Genomic DNA, 23,730 nt, shown 5'->3' on the forward strand with positions numbered 1-23,730 from the left:
GAATATTCGTGAGGAGCAGGCCATGAGCAACAGCTGTTGTTTTGTTTTGATATATGCAGAGTTTTTTTGCGGTAATGAGGACGCCGGTGATTGGCAGGAATGTGTGGTATTAGCTGTCAAGCTTTAGCTTTCTCCAGATCCACCGAAGGGAAAAAAAAAATACAGAAACCCCGTGTGATACAATGATCTATAAAAGGTGTAGGCTCGGGGTTCAGCCGAGGATAGCTCACAGTGTCACGGTTAGTCACAGGGTAGGGATCGGACCTGTACCAAGACCGATGTGTTTATTGACATTTTCCAAAATATGGACTCATCCGAATTTCCGTATTTGTGCATTTTTAATCGAATTCAATCCAACTTCTCTTGTTTCTTCACACGGGGAAAGCGGATAACCCTTCGACTGTCTTGAAGCAAAATCATTGCGTTTGCCAAAAGGATACGATTCGATTCAGGAACACCGTTCTCGTAGAACTAAAACCTCCCTGACCTGTAACACAAACCGCTCATTTGCATGAAGTAACAGCCATAAAATTTCCAAATGAGCATTCAGGGAAAAGTATGAATTTTAAAAGTGGATGCTACATAATTTTGAATCACTTGTATACCAATTTGGTTGCAAGTTTTATTTATTTAGAAAAACAAACAAACAGACAAACAAACAAAGAATTTTTTTTTATTTATAATTTTTTTTTAATTATATATTTTTAATGATACATTTAAGAAAAAAAATATTGGTACCATTAAGATTTTTTTTAATATACATATATTGTATATTCTGTAATTAATGCCAGTAATATAAAACAACTTTACCCTAATTGTTTTGAGGCCCAGCATATGAGATCGTATGGAAAGATTTGTCCTTTGGACATTTGACAATTTTCCTCAAACTATTACTACAAAATTGGACGCACACTATTGTAATGTATCTCTTTTTTTTTTTAAATAGGATTAAGGCATTTTCTCTTCACTAAAACTAGTAGACCTAAAGCTGTTCCAGCATGACAGTACCCCTGTGCACAAAGCCAGCTCCATGAAGATATGGTCTACATGGGTTGGAGTGACCTGCAATATAGAGCTCTGGCCTTAACCCTGAACACCTTTGAGACGAGGCCTGACTGCACCCCAGGCCTTCTCACCTGAACTACACCAACATTATTTGATTCGATATTCTACAATGTAAAAAAAACAAAAACGAAATAACAACTACTGAAAGAATTTTTTTCGACATGTTCATGTTTTGAGTTCTTTGAATTTCCAGGATAAATAGAGAAAAAAAAAAGTTTTTTTGGCTGCCAAGCATTTGTGCTTTATTTCATTGGTTAATAGTTTGTCTCCTGCAAAAGTAAATAAGGCCCCAAACTGCCTCTTGTGGGGGCTGGGGTTGATTTATAACCCTGTGCCCCAGAAGTGGCCCAGTTTGTGCCATTATGTCGGATTCTTCACCTTCTTTAACCGCCAGTCCCTTGAGACACCAGGAGGATCCATTGCTTCAGTTCCAGCTTGAATTTCTCTTCTGCTTTCTCTTTAAAAAGCAATCAGGGCAGACCTGCTCTTACAGACCTCAGTGTGTGTGTATGTGTGTGCTCCGCCAATTTAAATCCCCCTGCCTCTCGAGTAGCTTTCATGAAGCATGAAGCTGAAGTGTGTGCAGCTGTGAGACTCTCGCGGTCTCCGACTCAAAAGGCTGCTTTCCATGACTTGGCACGGGAGCAATAGAATGCAGCCGTCTCACCGTCTTCCCATTGTAGGTCGCCTCTCGAGCACTGCTGTAATGAATCAGGCTTGACCTGAGGCTTTTGTTGGGCTACCGGCAAAGCCAGCAGGTGCTTCATGGTGGAGAAAGCGAGCGGGGACGGTTAATTAGGAAAGGCGAGAGGACGCTTTCAGGAATACCGTTTGATGTGGACGTCTCGAGCGCATCCGATGCAAATGCGCTGCTAGAAGAACCTGTTTGTTTGTCACGATGCCTGATTTAAATACCAGACACCGGACAGTTGTTGCTCAACAGTTAAGGCTCTGGGTTACTGATCAGAAAGTCAGGGGGTTCAAGCCCCAGGCATCGCCAAGCTGCCCCTGGGCAAGGCCCTTAACCCTCTCCGCTCCCGAGTTAATGAGCAGGAATTCTCCTTTTTCAGAGTTTTCTTTTTTTTTTTGCCAAAAGACTACAAGTTACGACTTCTGATAACCTACTATGCTGCTAATTAAAACACAAACATCGGTATCTGACTTGACTACCGTACCTACAGTGGACCATCTTCCCAGAAGACTGGGAAGACTATAAGAGCAAATGGGGACCAAATGTGGGGTAAAAAGCACATACAAATCCTGCTCAGGTGTCCATAAAGTTTTGTTACTATAGTGTACACATGTAAGATACACTATAACCTAAAGGTCGACCGATTGATCAGCCAGCAAATTCTGGCGATTAGTAGGTGGGAACACATGACACTGCGTCTTGCAGCAAGCAGATTGCCATTCCACCAGCATTCCACCCTGTGATTTTCCCCTCTGCCTGCTAACGTTTTGAAGAGAACTACCTGGTAACGTCCCAAAAAAACGGTAAGACTTAAGGTAGGGACACACCAAACCGACGCCAACGAGCTAGCTCAAAGGAAAGTTGATTGTGGCATCGCCTGCTTCAGGGCAAAAAACGTGCACTAGGACTCACCAGACAGACTACGGCCAACTGGTGTGCATTTACGCGAGAGAACAGAACTCTCTCATACCAGCAGATGGCAGTAGTCTGTACTCAGCAGCCAAACAGGAAAACCGGAAGGGGTAGAACTGCGTATATATAAAGCAAGCAGCGAATACCGAATACCCGAATAGCCAATCGGAGTTCTCTTTCTTGCCGACTGGTAACACGTGCACTGATTAAAGAGGCTTGTGTTTTCCAATAAGTGTTTAATCGAAAGCAGTTTTCCGTATCACTTCTTATTGCTTATGTATGGGATATAGGGGTGGGGGCGGTTTAGAAAGCCAAACATATCGACCCCAAAAAAGAATCTGCATCACATATTGCCAATTGGCTGCTTGGATTAAATATCGGCATCAGCCAGAGAAAAACCCATATCGGTCATAGTATAACTCTTTGGACGGAAAATTTGACGTCGATGAGACTGTCCGGAGTTCTTGAGGAATTCTTGAGTTCGTCAGGGCATTTCTATTCGACTTTTGTTTGAATACAGCTACAGGCGAAAGTCAGCAGGTAAAACTTTGTTCCCGTTTACAAGCCGACGCATTTTTTCGGCGGGGTGTTACGCAAAAACGGAAGGCAGCCGACGCTTCGAAAAGAGGCCAAAAAAAAAAAGCAGAAGGACAGAATTGCTTTTCAATAGCTTGGGTTTTCATACATTACTTCATATCACTCGATAAAACCTGCATCAGCATCAGAAAATGTATCCTGGTTAGCAGTCGGATCCCTACAGACCGCTTGATTACGGGCAGGAGAAATGCGAGGTGTGATCACTTCCTTTCCTTTGGCAGGCTTTTCTGTTACAAATAAATCAAAATTTCTTTGTGGCTCGAAAGTCAGTCAGATACTGTGACTTTTATGGCCATTAAGAGGAAACGCATGTGTTCCTGTTTTTTTTTTTTTCATGATGCTTCTCCGAAGAGAACCTTCTTACGAAATCCACGTTTCCGCTTTGCCGCTCTGTCTCTGCACAAAGCCAAAACTAGCGTGGAAGGTAAAGGGGTAACGATTTCGTAGTTAAACCGCCCCCCTCAGACGTTATTGATGTTCGAGACGAATGCGTTTGGCAGTAAGTAACTGAACCACTCCCCCCAAAACCAAGTCGGGTAACGTTTTTATTTAAGTATAATATTTATTCTGTTCACAAGATGTTATGTCTACTGAAGCATCCACCTGCTACTATACACACTTAAGTTTGCTGACACCTGGTTATAAGTTTCATAAGTGTTTTTTGAACGCTTTATTTGACATGTAGTCCCATGTTTTTCTGTTGTAATGAGTCGGGCAGATGTTCCACTAGATTTCTTTGTGCCCATTCAGTTCAGCAAAGTCAGGTATTGATGTAGAAGGAAGCGAAGAGGCCTAAGGTGCAGTCAATAGCCACGTTTACACGCACTTTTTGGCGTTCCGATTGAAAGATCAGGTGGTCTGTTTACACAAGACGTTATCTAATGACGCTAACACGGATTTCCATTTTTTCTATTTGTATACAAAGCAACAGAACGAATTTGTGGGGAGGTCCGAGGTCCACATTTTTGCTTTTTGACAACCCCTGACTTCTTGACACGATGGCGTAGACGCAATGTAATCGGTTTAACCGTGGACATGGCAGAATTTTTTTTTTCCATTTGGTTTCGGGTTCTTTTTATTCCGGCGTTTACATGGAGCATTTTTTCATTCGGATCGGACTTTTGAACCGATTACAATGCTCCATGTAAACGCACCTAATGTTTACATTTATCCCAATAGGGTTGAAGTCAGCATTTTGCAGGCCATTTAAGATCTTTGAAATTTTAGCAATCGAGCGTTCTAACGATCATTCCATCAATTAATCGAGCAATTGGATAAGAAGTACTTTTTTCTTTCTTAAAGAGCAATAAGAGCGAAAATGAGGCGGGTCTCTAAAAACTGACACGTAATTGGATTCCAATCAGCGTATTTATCGCCAGATATACAAAAAATTCAACCTGCTCTACAAGGCCTCTGCGAAACGGACTTTTCGAACGCACGGTATATAAATAAAAATATGAAAATCTATTTCGAATTCCCTTAAAAACGTGCTCCGTGTGTATTTAAATGGGCTAAACAAAGAAAAACAAAGATTTTTGCGAATCCTGGAGTTCCTCGAGAAACCGTTCCAGCCCTACTTCCCAACCCGTAGATCTTCATGGAGTTGACTTTGTGCTAATTTAATGCTAACAAAGATGGGCCTATACATTTCAAGTTACCGAAGAGGTCCTATACAATTTTGCGCCTCCGATTTCGCGGGAACAGTTTGGGAAAGAACCACAAAAGTCTGGTCTCCTAATCATTTTGTCCACATCGTCTCCATCCACACTAGAACATCTCTGCAGTTTTTTAATTGTCCTCAGGAAAGGAAAGTCATTCTGTCTGGTAAAAAAAAAAGGAAAGAAATAAATAAGGGGGGGGGAACAGAAGAGCTACAAATGGCGAATAAACAATGCCGGAGACACAAAAAAGCGTCGTCCAAAAGCTGCCACTCAAACCCCCAGGCCCGAGATTTTTCGGCTTAATTAGCATTATTAACCTTCACCAAAAAATCAGGCAGGTTTTATTTTGCCGTGGTGACAGCTTGGGCTGGATCGCTCCGTTCTCCAGCATGAAGCATTTTAATTGGCTCCAGCTTCATGCTCTCCACACTCCTGACGACATGGCGGGGGCGGATGCGCTCTGAGGTGAGCGACATGCAAATGGCCTCTTTTTTTTTTTTTTTTTTTATTGGGGGGGGATTCTTTCTCTTCATATCTCTTTGCTATGGCAGGGCACTGAGCTTCCCCGTGCCGTGCAACAAACTCCTGTGACAACTGACGGATCATTAAAATTTTTGATGGCTGCCATGTACAGGCCTATCTGCAGCCGCTCGCGAGCACACCGCCGCCTTTTGTATTTGTTCTGTCACCGAGTGAAGTTAATTTATTCCCTTTTTTTTCCTCCCGCCGACGATGCTTAACCGATCCCAAGTCGAAATTTCAGTTTTTTTACGGCCTACAATTTGGGGCCTGATTAGGGAAATTAGTTGATGCATAAATAAAAAAAAAAAAAATTGTATATAAAAATATATATTATATATGTTAATGTATATTACAAACACAATTTTCTATTATATTTTATAGTTCAAATATTCCATCCGATTTTATTTTATATATATACCATGTTTCCTGCATGAGAAAGAGTTCGCATGTAGGGGTAAAGGTGTTTTTTTTTTTTTTTTTTCTTTTTTTTTTTTTTTTTTATATATATACCCTTTCTTTCTTTTTTTTTTTTTTTTTTTACGTTTTTGCAGACAAGTTTTTAGGATTAAAATGGAATGCTTGCCGCTCTCCGGCTCGGCGGCTCCATGACAGGTCTCATTATCACAGTAGGTGTCGTGTTCTCACTGGCTAGGGTTCTGCGACAAGGTGACGCCAGACAGCCATTTCCTTGGAAGCATGTGATTGCCAGAGTGCAGCTCGCTGCTCTAATTCTATTACCAGATTCGCAGGCGCACCTCCGAGCGTGGCGCCGAAACGGTGCGAAGTGCTACTTGTTCATGTGATTTATTGGTGTGTTTCTTTTTCTGACAGGGGTGTAAGGCACCGAGCGCCTGTCAGCATGGACGCCCAACTACAAGGCCAGCAGCCACAGATAGCAGTGTATCAACCGCAGGTGGGTTGCGTGTACACTCCAAAATTCGCCGGGACAAAAACGTGTTCTTTTAAATCAAGAGCTCTTTTTTGTAACAATTTTTCTTAATTCATAATAATAAATGCGGATTATGGAATTGGTCTCCGATATTGCAGCCCGCACCTGAGAGAGTACCGTTCACCCCCACCAATGTGGTCAATGCGTAGTCATGAATTAATTAACGCCGCACTAATGAGCTCACGTACTAGTTTTACACACGTTCTTGGAGTGCGCTTTCAGACATAGTTCGCCTCTTATCGCAAGGCCGAAGCGTAAAAGAGCTTCTTTTCCCGTCCAATCGAAATCATTCGGTAATTGCGGATTCACTATCGATGCCTTTCGGGGGGATTCGCGCCTCTCCGTTAATGATCGAGCTACTGATGGGACGTGGCAGAAAGCAATACAGAAATGCTCAACGTCGCAGATCAGGTGCTCGCGGTTTCTCCTCAAATGAACCAAACCTGGTTTAGTTCATTTGTCATCTTTATTTTCTTTGTCCTTCCTGGTTTACTAAGTTTTTTTTTTGTTGCCATAGCTCGCTTGTATTTCCTGTCGCCCCTTTTTTTTGTACCCCCCCCAACATCTGCCCTGTGCTGAATCCCTCCAACTGTCAATCTCCCCGCAGAGAGACAGGCGGTGGTCTGCTCACACCGTCTCTCCTCTCTGGCTCCTCCTGTGCGCTGGATGAGAAGTGATAATGAGATTCTGCTCTCTGCACAAGCAGCGCTTCCTGCACACAAAAGCTATCATGTGTTTTTTCTTTTTTTTTTTCTTCTTTTTTTTTCCCTTTCCCTTTCCTCCCTCCATTGCATTGCCGGAGACAGAGAGGTGTTGAAGCTCAGCTGCTTGCAGTCTCTCTTTCTCTCTCTCCCTCTGTCCTGTGATGTATTTCTTTTCCTCTCTTTGTTCCTTTTTCTCGGTTGGTGTCGTATCGCATCGCTTTCTTTACCTCCTTCGAGCTGTTTTTTTTTTACCTCTTCACTACAGTTACTCGCTAGTAATTAATCCACTAATCGGTTTCTATCGTCAAAAAACACAACAGAATAAGGGGGGGCAGAAATAGAACTGCTGTAGACCGAAGTGATTTAGGGGGCCAAGCACTGAAACCAAATTTGCCTTCTATTACACGGGTCGGTCAGTTTTTTTTGTCCTGGTCCACATTTTAAGACGGAGAAGCCCGTAAGACCCTCACCCCACCCTAATCTTAAATTGTGTAAAGCTGCTTTGAGACAATGTCCGTTGTGAAAAGCGTTTAGAAATAAACGACTTGACTAATGAACCGCCCCATTCTTTTCCCAAAATTCCGGCATGTTTTTTTTTTTTTTTTTGTTTGGTTTTTAATCGTCTCACTTCCAGGCTACTGGTGTTAGGAGGCGTATAGATTTCAAAAGGACTTTGATCCGATTCTCTGGTCTCTGTCATGTATTATTTGTGGAACTGAAAGGCAGTGGGAGAACAATATCCATTGAGCCTTATGCTTCGATGTACATTATAAAAAAAGTGTTTAAATAATAAAGCATCAATACGGAATAAATAGCAGAAGTCTGGAAACACCTAATTTTTTAAGATAAATTAGATAAAAGGCAAACACACAATAATTGGGCAGTAGACAGTCCCAAAATGAATAGTTTCTAAAAGAACTATAAGACAAAGAACAGGAGAGAAGATGTGATCAGACTGCCTCACCCCCACAGTCAAACTCGGAGGTGGAAGCTTAATGGTTTGGGGTTGTTTTGGAGCAGTAAAGGTTAGACACCTATTCCAGGTGAAAGGAACCAACATGGCAACCACTTCATACTTCACGGCTCATTGGACCCGACTTCACTAGAGCAAAGAGCCGTCTGAAGTGTTTTCTTTCATGGAGTGGCCTGCCCAGACACTGCACCTAAATCCTCTTGAACTGCCCTGGGATGAACTGGATCGTAAGGTCGGAAAGAAATCAGAGATGAGCGACAAGTTTTTCCAAGAGGCACAGTTAAATATTCATATCCAAACTGCGATTCATGCTAAGGGAGGATTTTTTCAATGAAAAAAAGTATAACATCCGTACAAATTAAATATTTCTTGGGTCATGGTAAATCTTCATATCATTAATTGACCTGGTTTGTTGCTTAGAAACAAAAGGATGTTTGACGATCTCCAATTTCTGTGCCTTTTTTTCAACAAGGAAAAAAAAAATCAAGACCCGCTGAGTTCAGAAGTCGAGAAGCTGAAATTCCGACACCCGCTTAATATCGCTGGCGCTATCATAATTGTAGAGTCCCGAAGGTATAATGCATATGCATTAGGTACAGTAGATGAGCTGGTAAGACTTGCATATTTAATAGAACGAGCCGGAAGGGTGCGATTTTGATCTCCAGCTACGGATTTTTTGACAGAGCCAAAAAAAAAAAAAAAAAAACCTGACACAAAGCAAGGAGGGCTCTAAACACTGCAACAGAATGCAGAGAAGCAGAACCACTGTCGGCGGGTAAAGAAAGCATAAATATTGCATGGCCCAGGCTGATGAAAAGGACGGGAACTGAATCTCCCGCGTGTTGTGTTGCCTCCCCGCCTTCCGTTTCCTTGCCCTGTCACTCCCACCAAACCGCTGCTATTCCTCCCAGTGACACCGACACCAACACCAACCCCGGCTCGCTGCTCTCGCACCTCTTCACTGCTCGTGTTGTCCTCTCCCTGGCAGCTTCTGGCAGTGTTGTGCTGTCATCTCACACCTAGTCCTCCATGCTGCTACCACCCCATCCTCCATCGCTAAACCTACCCTCCACACCCCCCCCATCTCCCGTGTTCCTGTCACTGGGCTGCATGATTGTGTTTCTCTTTCTTATACTTGTGTCACGTCACCGCTGGTCAACCCGGAGTACGGCGCCTTCCTACCGGTGGAATGATACATTTATCGTGTTGTCTAATACAGTATTCAACCACTTTCTATTTTCTGCATGTATGGACCTTGTGGTACCTGACCGATGATGCCGATGACCAAGTAGTAATGCTCATTTCCGTAATTGAGGCCTCGATGCAAAGCCTACAATACCTTAAAGATACATATGAATCAGCTACCGATGTGCTGCGATACGGTTCACCCCCTATTACGATGCAGTGCCACGCGATTCCGATTGGATTCAACTAGTGCTGAGACGATCCCTCGAGTAATTCGAATACAAAAAGTCCTTGAGGCAAATGATTTGCCTCGATGCTTCGTTTAGTCCATTTACCTACACACTGAACATTGTGTTTCCCCACGGGCCATTATAACTGACGCGCCACCCGCTAAACTCCTGCGCGCTCTGGACAGGTAAACACAGACGACGAATTGAGGAACAGCGAGAAAACAGCGAGGGTCGAGGAGAAGATTCGGGCGCAATAAAAAGTTGCCAAAGTTTGGGATCATTTCCAACTAAAGCATAATGAAAACAGCGTACAGTGCGTTTACCGTTTTAGAGTGATTTGAAATGGATTTTTATACTTATATTTTAAATTTATATATTTGTATTTGCATTTTGATGTAATATGGCAATTAAATGCTGTAAATGGGTTTAGTTTTCACAGATATTTTTGTATGCAAATTCATCAATAATAATGTTAATTTTTCTAGAAAGTAATCAAATTACTTGTTCATTTTAAGAAACCCATCTCATCTTCTCATGTATATTTAGTTTCGCTCTTTAATAAAAAAAAAGTAATTGTTTCGTCCGATTAATTAATGAAATAATCGTTAGAATACTCGATTACTAAAATAAGCTATAGCTGCAGCTGCAGATTTAACACAATGCGATTCAATGCAATACGATGCGATGAAAAAAATATGATGCTATGCAATTGAATATGTTTCAGATTACAAGTTCGCTTTTATTTCTTTGGTTCAGACAGACGGTAAATCGTAAATTAACTTAAGTGCCTTCCGACCTCCAACGCATGGCCAAACAGGACTTGGTAGTGCAAAAAGAAAGAAAAAAGATGAAATAAAACCATACGTTTTTTCATATTCTGTCTTCAGGAAGGTGCAGCTCTACCTCTGACATGTAAATCTGTATTCTATGTGACTTTTAGGACACGCCTCGGCCTCCGTAGCGTTGTGATGCGTCGTATTCACGCAGCAGCAACGGTGCTAAGAGAACTTTGATTGATCTCAAATTTTAAAATATTGGTCACAAATTATTGGTCACTTTTGAAATAATAAAAGTATAGCACATTTAATTTAAGAATTATATATGAATAATCAGTTTTTACCGATGCAAATATGTTAAAAACATAAATTAAAAATCATTTAGCTACAAGAGCATTAGTGAGATCAGGTACACCAGGTGTTGAGGAAATCTGGGGTTCAGTTTGGTGTTCAGTGGGGTTGGGGTTTGGGGCTCTGTACAAGACACTTTCCAGTCCAATCTTAAAACATATTACCTTAGTCTTTTGGGGCAGGGGCATTGTCATACTTGGAAAGTGCTTGGCCTCTTGGTTTCAGTGAAGCAAAATTGCAAGGCAACGGCACAGAACGCCATCATATACAAATGTGTGCCTTCAACATTGCGGCAAAAGTTTGGGTAAAAATAAAACCTACATTAGTATGAGAAACTCCAGTGTCCACTTTGTCAGACTTTTGGACATCTAGTGTCCATTCTAAATATCTTAGAATGAATAATATATTGATCATTGAGGTACATGAACCACCTTTGGGTGGGACAGTCAGGTGTCCACATACCTTTGGGCAAGCCATTTATTTTCCAGATCTCAAAACTGTGACCCTAAAACTAGCTGATGTTTTGCTAGTTGTGAGGACTTCTTCATCTTTGAAAGGTGGAATTGTGTAGAATATGGGATATGGGAAGACCATTTTATAGTGCTATTCGAAATACTCGCATGAGTTATGAACAATGCTAACCTGGTCAACTTCTTCGGGGCCTGAACTTGACGCAAACTGCATTCATTGGGCGTACAGGGAAGATTCTGCAGATCTGACTGTTGCTTGAAAGTGTCCAGCTCGCATTGAGCGTTGGGGTCAGTGTCTCCTCTGCGCTCCACCTGCCTACACCCCATAGTTTATTTTTGTTTTTGTCCCTCTCCCGCTGAGCCAGAATGCGCCCTCTGCGCCTCTCTAGCCTTCGTCAAGCTGTGATGTGTACAAATTGTGCCATGCGACCCCGGCGGCCATGCAGCCTTTTCTTCCGCTGCGCTTCATTCCTTCTCGGGCCGCGGCGCTCCAAATTGTGTGACAGAGCAGAGCTCAGATGAGACGGCCTGTCAGTCAGCACGCCCCGCTGCCCTTTGAAGGCGAGGCCAGGGGACGAAGAAAGGTGCGGCAAATGGCCTGTGAAGTTTACATACACTGCCCACTGCTAAACAGATTACCGCTAATGAAGTGTCTGGAGCTCGGGTGGCGTCAGGCCTAATCCTGGTTGGCAGCACGTGCCTTCGGCTGCCAAAAAAGCCGCCACCCTCTGGCCCTCCTTCCACCTCCCGGGCGCAGGGAGGTGCCCGTCGTTAATCAGTCCGGATAGTGCGCAAGCTGACATGCAAATGTAGGTCATTGCATATGTAAATGTGTGATTAGCGAGCTGCATGCCAGGACACATTAGCACAACTTTGCTCTCAGCATGCACTTGTCACGCCGCTTTAGAGGCTCATGCTAACATTTGTCAAGCAACCGTGCGACGAGTGAAAGCAATGCCTCATCGCTTTTTGAAACCCTCCCACCCCCCAACATCACAGGACCTCCTAACCCTGTAGAAAGCCCTTATCCATGCCACGTCTTATTGTGATTGTTATTGGACAATTTTTTTAATACCGTGATACCCTCTTGATCAGCCCCCTCGCTTTCCTACCTGAGGATCATAATGCAATTCTGATATCGATTGACAGATGGTATCTTGTGTGGTATGTTATTTGTATTCCCCCCCCTTTCCGTAGTACAAAAATAAAGGCAGTTAATAAAACAAAAGGAAACTAACTTGCCCTAATCTTAGTTAATGTACAACAGTGTAGGAAAGGAAGAATTTCTTTTTTGGCACCAGATGTGTGCCTGGAATAAGTGTGTGGTGTCATGAAAGAAAAACAAGCTGCTTCAGTGTGTTAATTGGCTGGGGCAATTCTTCAGCTCTCGCCTTTTTTTTTCCCTCTCTCTCCCCTTAAAGCTGTCAAACAAAACAATGAAATGCTTAAATTGGCTGCCCCTTGATCTATATCCATCCTTCTAGCACCCAGCCGGTTTGGGCGCTTAGCTCCAGTGCACGTTCCTTCTGAGCCCTGGTGCTTCACACAGTCGTACTCTGTTTTTTTTTTTTCCACATTCGGGAAGGCTTATATAGCTGTCAGTGCAACACACTGGGGAAAAAAAAATGTTCTGCACTTTAGCTGTAACTATCACCACAAGCTCTCAGGAAGCACGCCAGCTTTTGTCGTAAAACTCCAGAACACCAGGAGGCACGGGTATAAAGCAAAAACTTTCGGGTGCGTTTAAAAAACAAAAAAACGAATACATGCATGCCTGTCTCAGATGAAGAAGATTGTTTCCAGAGCCGAAAGGTGAATTCTTTTAAAGACAAAACATAACGGATCAGAATAGATCACGAGGACCTTCTTGTCTCGCCCACATGCAAAGTGCCTTCAAGGTTATCCCCATCGTCTAGCGTATCCGCCTTTGACACGCGATGTTCCCTTGTGTCACTTCTTGTTCTGCGCAGGGACGACCCACGAAAGGTCAGCGCAGTTTATTTTTCCACCACTCGCGACAACGCCGGAAGCCTAATTGCGACTGTTGCTTAGCAATTTAACCCAGAAAACACTCGGGGCAATTCGGGACTAATGGGTGAAGTGTGAAGACGATTGCCCTGAACAATTACTTTGCCTTTTTCTGTGAGGGATTCCATATATCGAAATCAAAGTCGAAAGTTAATGATGTTTTTTTCCAATTGTTGTTTGTTTCATTTCCAAACAGAAGCCACTACAGCCAGAGATGGGCTACAACAGCTTAGCCAATTATTACATTGAGAAGAAAATTGGACGGGGGCAGTTCAGCGAGGTCTACCGGGCGAAATACTTGCTAGAAAACACTTCCGTAGCTTTGAAAAAAGTTCAGGTGAGTTGACTCAATCTTTGATTTTACATTTTAAGTGTTACTTTTACATTTTTATGGCATTTGGCAGACACTCTTATCCAAAGCAACTTATCTCATGAATGCAACTGAGCAGTTAGGTTAAGGGCCTTGCTCTAGGGCCTAGGGGTGGCAGCTTCTTGGCACCGGTGCTGGGATTGGAACTTAGACTGTTAAGGTACAACATCTTAACCACTGAGCTACCACGTCTCCTCTTGATTACAGCATTTGGCAGAAGCCATTATCCAGAGCGAGTCAGAATGAACTTATTTGAACAGCTGAACAGTTGAGGGTTAGGGACCTAATGGTGGCAGCTTGTTTTATCTCCAGTGCTGGGATTGAACTTGCAACCTTCCAAACAAAAAGCCAACATCTTAACCTCTAATTTACAACTTCCCACTATTTATGGCATTTGGCACATGCCCGTATCCATAGCAACTTAGAATTATCTCATTCATACAACTGAGCAGCTGAGGGTTAGGGACCTAATGGTGGCAGCTTGTTGGCACCAGGGCTGGGATTGAAACTCACAACATTCTAATCAGAAAGCTTATGTCCAACATCTTAACCATCCATTACACGGCTTACCCTCCCACAATGAGTTTTTTGTATTTATGTAGCTGTGTTTTCATTTTGATACATGTTCTGTCTCCACCTATGTCCTCTCATTGGTTGTTTTCCTCATGTGCCCCTTTGTCCTCAGCTGTTTCTAAATCGCTTGCAATTAGTTTGCGATTAAATACCCCAGTGTTTCCGGATGCCACTTTAGGAAGTGCGTCGCATGCATCTAACGTTTTATTTCACGTCTTTCATTTACTGGTTTTTCATCTCTGACCCAGGCTTTAAAATCTTTTGCTCATTTTTCATGGAAACTTTAAATCCCAGCACCACTGAGCTGGGCTCTTGAGCGAGGCTTCTAATCTTCAACTGGTAGTTGTATAAATGTGCTTAATCGTGAGTTGCTCTGGAAATGACCTTCTGGAAAAGCCTGGGGTTCGGGGATAGATTTGCAGCTTCTGATTGGTCAGAAAGTATGCATTGGTTTGGAACAGCACAAGTTCCAGCTGTAACACAAACGCATCTGCGATCGTTCGAAAAAGTGTATGTTTCCTTAGGAACAGCTCGTACACAGGGACTTGTACTTTACATCGTCTAGCAGCGTTAAAGTTGTAATCACCGATGCATCGACTTTTTTTTCCTGTCACGGTGAACGTTTTACAGAAGGAGCCTTGTAGCTTTGGTGCGGTCACGGTGCTTTGTAAAGTTTCACAGCACCTGAAAGTGTTCAGGATGGAGGAGTTTTTTTTCCCCTTCTTAACGCTTTTGTGTTGCTCAGTAAAATGACGAGCTGAAGGAGAGAAAGAGAGGGAGAAAAAAGGCTGTTGAGCGAACAGCAGTTTATTACGGCTATAACACTAGCGAGAACAGGAACTAGCTCGTCTCTTAGATGCTCACCGACATTACATCTGAATATAAATCGCCGTCATATAAGCGGAATAACCCTCTCCAGACGAAGAAGATAATGCGCTTTCGAGAGGTTACGTCTTCCCGTGGCGGATTATATTTGAATCAAGGGTATGTTATTTTTGTTCCTTATTTTGTTCATGAGGACGATTCAGTCTTTGTGTGCTCTAATCATTTTGTGAAATATACTAAATCGCTAAAAGTATGTGGACACCCTGTGCCCGTTTTGCGATTCTTCAACAAACTGTTGCCACCAAGTTGGAGGAATACCATTGAATAGGATGTCTTTGGACTTTGGGTTGGAAGATAAACGGAAGGAAAAGTGCTTTATACTTGTCACGTACTTCAGCACAGTGAAATTCTTTCTTTGTATACCCCAGCTATGGTAGAAAGCTGGGGTCAGGGCAAAGGGTCAGCCATGATGCAGCACCCCTGAAGCACAGAGCGTTTAAGGGCCTTGGTCAGAGGCCTAAGGAGTGGCAGCTTGGCGGTACTAGGGCTTGAACGCCTGACCATCTGATCAGTCACCCAAAGTCTTAACCATTGAGCGATGTATTGGAACAATAAGTGTACCCCAGGGCTCCTTAACTTCCCTTTATCAGTACCCGACTTTCCAAAATTCCCTTGTTGTTGGTCGAGCACAAACCTAGTTGAACATCTTAAACGAAGCGTAGAGGTTCTTATAAAAGCAAATGGGGACTTGATGTGGAATAGGATGTCAAAAAGCACAAATGCTCAAAAGTCCACATACTTTGGTCCATATGATGTAGTCATTGAGAGTTAATCTGTATTTCCTTTAATTAAATAATCTCTGTTGTAACTCAGTTCCTTAGAAGTTATAAGTCAAAGCATTGACGCGACTTAGTCTGCAGTCTCGGGATCATCATGAAGGTCTTCCCGGGTGTTAAATCCATGATCGTGTAACTCAGAATTTGGCATCCTTTGGGTTCAGTTGGATCTATCGAGCAGATATTTGGTACAGTTCAGTTTGGTTTAGAACCCGGGGCGCCAAGGTGAAAAAGAGACGGCGTGATCTGTCATAGTTGGCTGGAGCAGGCGTGTTTTGTCTGCTCTGACACTGTGTTTTGGCTAAGTACCATTTCGGCCCATGCCACCTTTTAGCATTCTCTGCTTATTTAACATGTTTATCTTCGTTTTTTTCTTTTCCAAATGCCATTAATGCTCCCCCTTTTTCTTTTTCTCTTCTCTTACCCTTTTGATCTTTTGATAGATATTCGATCTGATGGATGCCAAAGCCCGGCAAGATTGCATCAAAGAGATAGATCTCCTGAAGGTAAGAAACCAGAGGAGGGGAGAAAGCGATGCCATGTGCTGCTATTACGCTTTTCTAAAGACGCCTCTGCTGAGACCTTATAACAGACGAACGGCTAGACATAGAGAGAGAAGAAAAACAATTGATCTCCACCACCAGACGCATCTCTCACTCTCTCTCTCACACACCCTCTCTCTCTCTCTTACTCTCTTGCTATTCTCTCTCTCTCTTTTTGTCTAAGGCAAGTGCAGATCACTGGCTTCTTCATGTCTTTCCTTCAGGCAGAGATTGACTTTTTTTTCCTCCCAATGCCAAAGCTATAATTTTTTTTTATCTTTTTTTTTTCCTGTAATGTTTAGCGAGCAGAGGGAGTGGGTATTGGAGCAACAGTGTGAAAATTTTGCGCCCTCGTTCACGTGTCCTTTGAAGTTGCACATCCTCAGTGTTGCATCGTCTCCTGTGTGTGTTTTTTTTTTCTCTGTTAAACGCAAGGTTTGCCTTTCAGACAGGCCTCGGCCCGTGCCCAGGCGAACCTCTAACTAGCAGCGATAACAACAGGTCCAATTAGCATGAGTGCCCGGGTGATCAGAGGCGTCTCGCCACACTGCTTTGTCTCACCTGCCTGATCAGATCAGCTCATGTAGACAATGGGGACCTGGGAATTAGTCTAAACCAGAATGTTAGCTTCAGAGCCACTCTGGGTCTCCATAGCAACCCCATACATCAACATCATCGGGTAGGTCCAGAGGATTTCTTAGCTTAACCAGAAAACCCGTGAATGGTACACAGACGGCATAACAGGTCTGTTATGGTGGTACACAGGTATTGTTAGCACAGCAGCATTAGCTGATCCCAGCAATAATTTTTCTTTTGGATTGACAACCTTTGCCTTCATGTCCCATCCCATTCGTGCCTAGATTATAAGTAACATGTCCCACAGTGTCCATGAAGTAGTATATAATGTGGTTGTGTGAGACTAGCCCTGTTTACAAGAAGTATTTTATTTCTCTACGTTTACACACATTCGCTTACAAAATAGTCCCTTCATGCAGGAATACAGCGCTTCCGGCGTTCCTGCCACTTCCGGAATATGTCCTGGAAGTCTTCTTTTCGAACCGTAGCAAGCACCTTTTGCGATTCGCAACAAATCTTTGCAGTGTTGAAAAAACGGCGGCATCTAAGCTGGATCTTCGACTTCAAGAAGAGGGCAAAGCCCGCAGGAGCCAACTCTGCCGAGTAGGGTGGGTGTGGAAGTGAGATTGTGTGGATTGTTCTCTGACGATCATCATGCACAAGTTTCTGAATGCTTTCTATATTAAAAAAAAAAAAACAACAGTAAACATTTTTTCACTCAGATGTGACACCAGTTTTGAGGTGAATAATGATAGAATCTGGAATCTGATTGGAAGGTAGGTGTGCATTCAAACTGTAGTAGTTTGGGAAAGTTGGGGTCAGAGCGCTGAGTCAGCCATGATGGTTAACGGCCTTGTTAGGGGCCCAAGAGTGGCAGCTTGGCGATACTGGGGCTTGAACGCTCGACCTTCCATTCAGTAACCCAAAGTTATAGCTACTGAGCTACCACTTCCACTACCACATCTGATCTGATGAATCACCATCGACATCAAGGACGGCTTTTAACTCGTCAATGCCGTTATTCGACCATGGCATAAGCGGGACAATCTGCAGCTAGGTGTATTACATGATTCGAATGTACGACGCGGAGGCAACAAACTACTTGACGCAATGGAGTTCCTAAATTATCTAAAATGCAGTGCCTGTCAAAGCTCTGGAAACACCTGGTCTTTTATGTTTTTTTTGGAGACACATCCATGTTCTAAGTAAAAGGCAAAAACAGACAATTGGACAGCGATTAAGTGGAAAAAAGTTCTATTCACAGATGATCCCAATTAGACATTTTTGTCTCTAACAGAAAAACTTATGTAAGATTTAGGACTGGAGTGAAGATGTTAGCAGACTGCCTCCCTCTCACAGACAAACATGGAGGTGGAAGCTTTATGGTTCGGGGTTCCGTCCGGACTGCGGCTAATTGGAACCGACTTCGGCATACGACAAGACGATGACCCGGAGCATACGCCGGCTGGAGTGTTATCTATCATGGAACGGCCACCTCAGTTCTGTGCGGATTGAAGTGCTCTGGGACGAACAGGATCACAAGGTCAGGAAGAAATCTCCAACTAGCGGCAGCCGAATGTTCGGAGAAAGGAACTGTCCGAATGCCGGGAGTGTGTAAAGCAGTTCTTCATGCTAAGAGAGGATTTTTTTTAATGAAAAGAAAGTGGAACATCTGGACATTTATAGATTTATTGGGTCAGAGTAAATCTTCATATGGTTACATGACCTAGTTTGTTGCATCGTTCCTTTTGGACTGCAGCAACAGTTAATATATCAGGCAAAGATTTTTTATTTTTTTTGGCATTGCACCCGCCACCGTTATGAAATTCGGTACACTGATTGAGCAGCGTCCCAAAGTTCCCTAGAAGTTATTGAAGCCATGAAGATGACAATACAACTAAGTTTCCAGAGTATTGAAGGACTCACGGGCTCGAACATGATCCCAGTCACGAGCCTGTTATTCCCGCCCAGTTTATACGAAGCCATCAGGCAGGAATTACTAGAAGGAAGGGGAGGGGCAAAAATCGAGCGAGCAAATCAACCTAATAAGCAAAGACTGGCTAAACTGACCCACTTTTCCAAACTCCGAGCAACATTTTTTACGCTTCTTCCAATAGTAATGTGTGTGTCTTGAGACACCTGAAGATCATCCTCTTCCATTTGGATTATTCTTCTCGCTTGTATTATACTTAGTACCATCACGTCTCATCGTAAAACGCAGTCTAATGTTTCCAATAGAATTCTCGGTTGCCAGATGTTCAAAAAAACCCTGCGGACCGCAACAGAACCGGGCCCCAAAAACAGTCGTAAAGTGAGACGACGGCAAAATCACGGCGCCGATTCAGTGAAAGCCGGCACTCTGGCAGGACGGGCCATAAATACGTCAGGGGAGCGCGGCGTGACGGAAACGTGTGCGCATATCATCTCGGAGCGTGGAGATTCTTTTAACAATGGCGTTTTTTTTTTTTTTTTGCTTTAGCTTTTCCCTATCTTGCACTTTCCAAAAAAAAAAAAAAAAAAAAAAACACTTCATGCTTCCTGTCTGTTTCTGTCATCCTCGCCGTTGCTTTCGCTTACTGCCCAACCAACAGGAAAAAAAGAAGTGGAGGATGGAGATCACGCTACGCTCTGCTGCCGCCTGGCTCATCACGTTAGCATCAGGCACACACCGCTAGCTAGTTTATTTATTTCATTCTTTAGCTCATAGTTTGTTTTTTTTTACCCCAAAGTACAGTTCGGTGCAATTTTAAGTCACTGATTTCATATTCCTCCTCTCTCTCTCTCTCTCTCTCTCTCTCTCTCTCTCTCTCTCTCTCTCGCTCTCCTGCCTTCTCAGCAACTCAACCACCCCAACGTAATTAAATATCACGCATCATTCATCGAGGAGAACGAGCTCAATATAGTGCTGGAGCTGGCGGACGCCGGGGACCTCTCGCGGATGATAAAGGTACACCCATCCATCAGCGTTTATTTTTTTCCCTTTCTTTGCATAAATGTTTACGTTCTGCACTCACAGAGCGTAAAAAATACGGGCGTACGTCGCTCAGAAATGCGGAGAGCAACTAAATTTCCACTGCATTTTTGGATCGAACAGAGGAGAAAAGTGTGGGAAAGACCTGCAAAACGGACTCGATTTCAGCATCTTCCTAGCTTTCCTACGAATCGACTTGAGCCGGGAATACAGTATAAAGGGTGCAGTGTTTAGTCTGGGGGAATTGGACCCAGGTGCTGATCACCTCAACACACACACACACACACACACACACACACACACACACACACACACACACACATAGACGTATATACATAAACGTACACACACAACTCTCAGTAATCATTAAATTTGCGTTCAGACTAAAAGTCAGCCTTTTCAAAGAAACTGTGCCTGACTTCAAACTCTATACATACACCGGATGGACAAAAAGTTTGTGAACACCTGCTCATAATATTCCATATGTTCCTTCGTTTTTTGTATTTTTTTTAACATCCCATAATAACCTCCACGCTTCTGGAAAGCATTCCACCAGATTCCTCCGTAGGCTTGCGCCCATTCGGCCACAGGGACGTTAGTAAACCCAAGGACTTATGTAGGTGAGGTTAGAAGGCCTGAGGTGTTTTTAGCGTTCCCATTCTTCCCAATAGGGTTGAGGTCCTAAGACCTTCAAGATCTTCCAACCCGTGTGAAGCATATCTTTACGGAGCTGGCTTCGTTTGTTTTTTTTTTTTTCCAATTTTCTGCATGACCCCATTGGGCTTTCTTGTGAATCAGCTTCTGATTCTATATATATATATATATATATATATATATATATATATATATATATATATATATATATATATATATATATACAGTATATATACACACACACACACACACACACACACACACACACACACACAGATTGAAACCCAGTGACCCGTCTATTTGCATGAACTCTCAGGAATACGGCACGTGCCATGTTTGCTTGTTAGAGGCGCAACTGCCCCCCACCCCCAATTCACATCAAACGAGCCTCTGATATGCAAATACGAAGGACGGCATAAGAATAGATCCACCTGATTTGTTTTGTTTGGAGATTGCGCGTCTAATCGTTTCAGAAAAAGGCATGTACACAAAAACGATAATCGGAGTGCGAGGGGAAAAAAAAAACGTCGGCCTGATTTTTATTATTTTTTTTATAAGGAAGAATAGGATCACCTTCAGCATTGTATTCGCCTCAAATGAGCCTGATTTAGGCTCTAATTGAACCCGTTTGAAGCTGGGGTCTCGACCACTTGGCGTCCTGTTCGAGGTAGAGCACCAGTGCTAAAAGCTAGAAGACTTTGTGTTAATGGGGTTTTCAGAAGCCTTGCCAAAAAATGGAATTCAGAGAAATCGGTGTTAAAGATGATAGAAAACTAGCTATAGACCATGACATGGAATAACGCCAGACTAGGACACAGAGGGGAATCAATAAACGGTCGATCAATAAATCGGCCCTGTATGGGAATATATTTGGACAAAAAAAGATTTGGACAGCTGACTTTCTCCAGGTACATGCGGTTCACACGGGTGTTTTGATAGCATGAAAATTCCTCTCACTTCGACTAGAAGACCCAAACCTGTGACCATGACAATGCTCCTGTGCACACAGTGAGCTCCATGAAGATATGGTTTACATTGCAAAGATGCGGAAGATCTCGGATGACCTGCTGTAGATCTTCGACCTCAACCCTATTCTACACCTTCGGGATGAACTGGAACACTCCAGGCCTCCTCACCTCACCCTATGGCTGAATGAGCACAAATCTCCACAAACAGTCTCCAAAATCTAGTGGAACATCTTCTCAGAAGACTGGAGCTTATTATCAATGTGTTCATGATGCACAAATCTTAAGCTCAAGTGTCCACAAACTTTTATCGATATGGTTTACGTGAAAACGGTCCAGTGTATGGACAAGAGTATTCGGATTAGCATTACATGGTCCTGCGTACAAAGCGAGCTCCATGAAGAAAAGATCGTAGTGTGCTGGAAGTTCTCACGTGTTCTGCACAGTGCCTGGACCTCCTAAACCATACTGGACAATAAAACACTGATTTGAACCGCAGATTCCTCATTAGATCTCACTAACCGACGTACACCCACTAGCTAAACGATCACAAATCCGCCCCCAGCCACACCCCTTAATCTAGAGGAAAGACGTTGCAGGAGAATATATGGGCAGATGGTCACATGCTCTATATTTTCACGGTTCTACAAGGTAAAAAAGAGGATTCCGCATTACGTACGTTTTTACGATCGCTTGTCCTTTCTTTTTTTGCAGCATTTCAAGAAACAGAGGAGGCTGATCCCAGAGAAGACCGTATGGAAGTACTTTGTTCAGCTGTGCAGCGCGCTGGAACACATGCACTCCCGACGTGTAATGCACAGAGGTACACGTTATATACAAAGTCCACACGCATCCATGTATCCATTCAGAAAATTGCCTAAATAACATTAAACACAATTTCTTTCTTTCTTTTTTTTTTAAATAATTAGTTGCCTATTAATAATAATGTCAATAAACTACATCACTAAACAAAAAAATTGTCAATCAGTAAAACAAAATGGCTATTTTTTTATTTTTTAAATAACAAAAGAATCGACTTTTACAGCTGTCAAATTTAAATTTTTTGATTTTTTTATATATATTAAAAAATTATTTTTTTTATGAATTTTTCTTCCATTTTTATTGGAAGAGACAAGAAACAAGACACATTTATTTACATATATATTATAATATATTATAATATTATACATATTTAAATATACACATTAACATGCGCATAAGCAAACAGTCAACTTATAGAGGACAATCAACGTCCTGCTTTTGCTACTAAACGTTGGGCGTGAACACGATTTCGATTGTGAGATTATTTTAAGATCGATCCGAATTCAAATTGATAATGTTTACATTTGTGAAGTCGTATTAGATTGAAATGAATAATTATTCATCCGTTTATTTCATTCATTTCACGTATTTTCTCGGCTGACCCAGAGTTCACTAACACGCAAAATCCGTCTCGCACTGATTTACAAGAGCACCCCCCCGTCTGTGTCCTTTCGCTGTCCCGATTTGCGTCGTCGTAAAGTAGTCGCGCTCGCGAATTTGCGATATGGATAGACGAGGTAACAGTCAAAACGTCTGTCTGGGTCTAAACCACTGCGCCCTTCGCCAAGTTGATTTGTTTCGATCGCAGATTCTTGCCCGGATTCGAATCGCATCGCTCCGTAGGCACTTTTGCTGTACTCGCGCGATACACGTAATCCGATCTGAAGTTATTTGCGTGCCCGGAGTGAGGTTTAGCGCCAACGTCCCCATAAAAAATTAAAGGTGTGTGTGTGTGTGTGTGTGTGTGTGTGTGTGTGTGTGTGTGTGTGTGTGTGTGTGTGTGTGTGTGTGAGAGTCTGGTGAGCACGTTTTGGTGGACCCCTTTTTTTTTGTAGGCCTATTTGTGTTGTTAACGAGTTTTTCATTATTTCCGTCTCCGGGGAAAGAAAAAATGTCATCCAGGTGGGATTGTTAAATGGAGCTGCATGTCCTTCTTTTTTCAAACTGTTACCATTAAGTCGAAGAGACACAATTGTATAGAATGTCTCTGGATGCAGGAGGAGAGCCAAATCTGCTCCATGAAGATATTCTTCACATGAGATAGAAGATGTGGAAGATCTTCAGCTGCCTGCTATAGAGCTCTAATATCAACTTTATTGAACTGATAAATTGGACACACCTAAAGCCTCCTCACCTTCCAAGCTACAGTGGTCAGTACATGGATTCACAACCGTTATGGCTGATAGACCACAAATCTCCACAAGCACACTCCAAAATCTAGTGGAACATCTCAGCAAAGTGGTTTACTACAAGAGCGAATGG

The 23,730-nt window shown here is 42.8% G+C and overlaps 1 protein-coding gene across 3 annotated transcripts in view; it reads left to right on the forward strand.

The window, feature by feature from the left end:
- The window catches only part of nek7 (NIMA-related kinase 7), a 59,352-nt gene that overhangs the window by 11,497 nt on the left and 24,125 nt on the right, over window positions 1-23,730 (forward strand). The window contains exons 1-6 of one of the 3 annotated variants that reach the window (XM_046858055.1): window positions 5,178-5,391; window positions 6,280-6,361; window positions 13,311-13,451; window positions 16,162-16,224; window positions 19,673-19,783; window positions 22,141-22,249. In XM_046858055.1, the coding sequence (XP_046714011.1) occupies window positions 6,308-6,361; window positions 13,311-13,451; window positions 16,162-16,224; window positions 19,673-19,783; window positions 22,141-22,249 (478 nt within the window). In that variant the 5' untranslated portion in view covers window positions 5,178-5,391; window positions 6,280-6,307. Of the gene's footprint in view, window positions 1-5,177; window positions 5,392-6,279; window positions 6,362-13,310; window positions 13,452-16,161; window positions 16,225-19,672; window positions 19,784-22,140; window positions 22,250-23,730 lie in introns of those variants that run through there. The other 2 variants (XM_046858054.1, XM_046858056.1) reach the window with 2 other exon arrangements.

Source organism: Silurus meridionalis, chromosome 9 (genome assembly GCF_014805685.1).
Source record: "Silurus meridionalis isolate SWU-2019-XX chromosome 9, ASM1480568v1, whole genome shotgun sequence".
Classification (NCBI taxonomy): Eukaryota; Metazoa; Chordata; class Actinopteri; order Siluriformes; family Siluridae; genus Silurus; species Silurus meridionalis.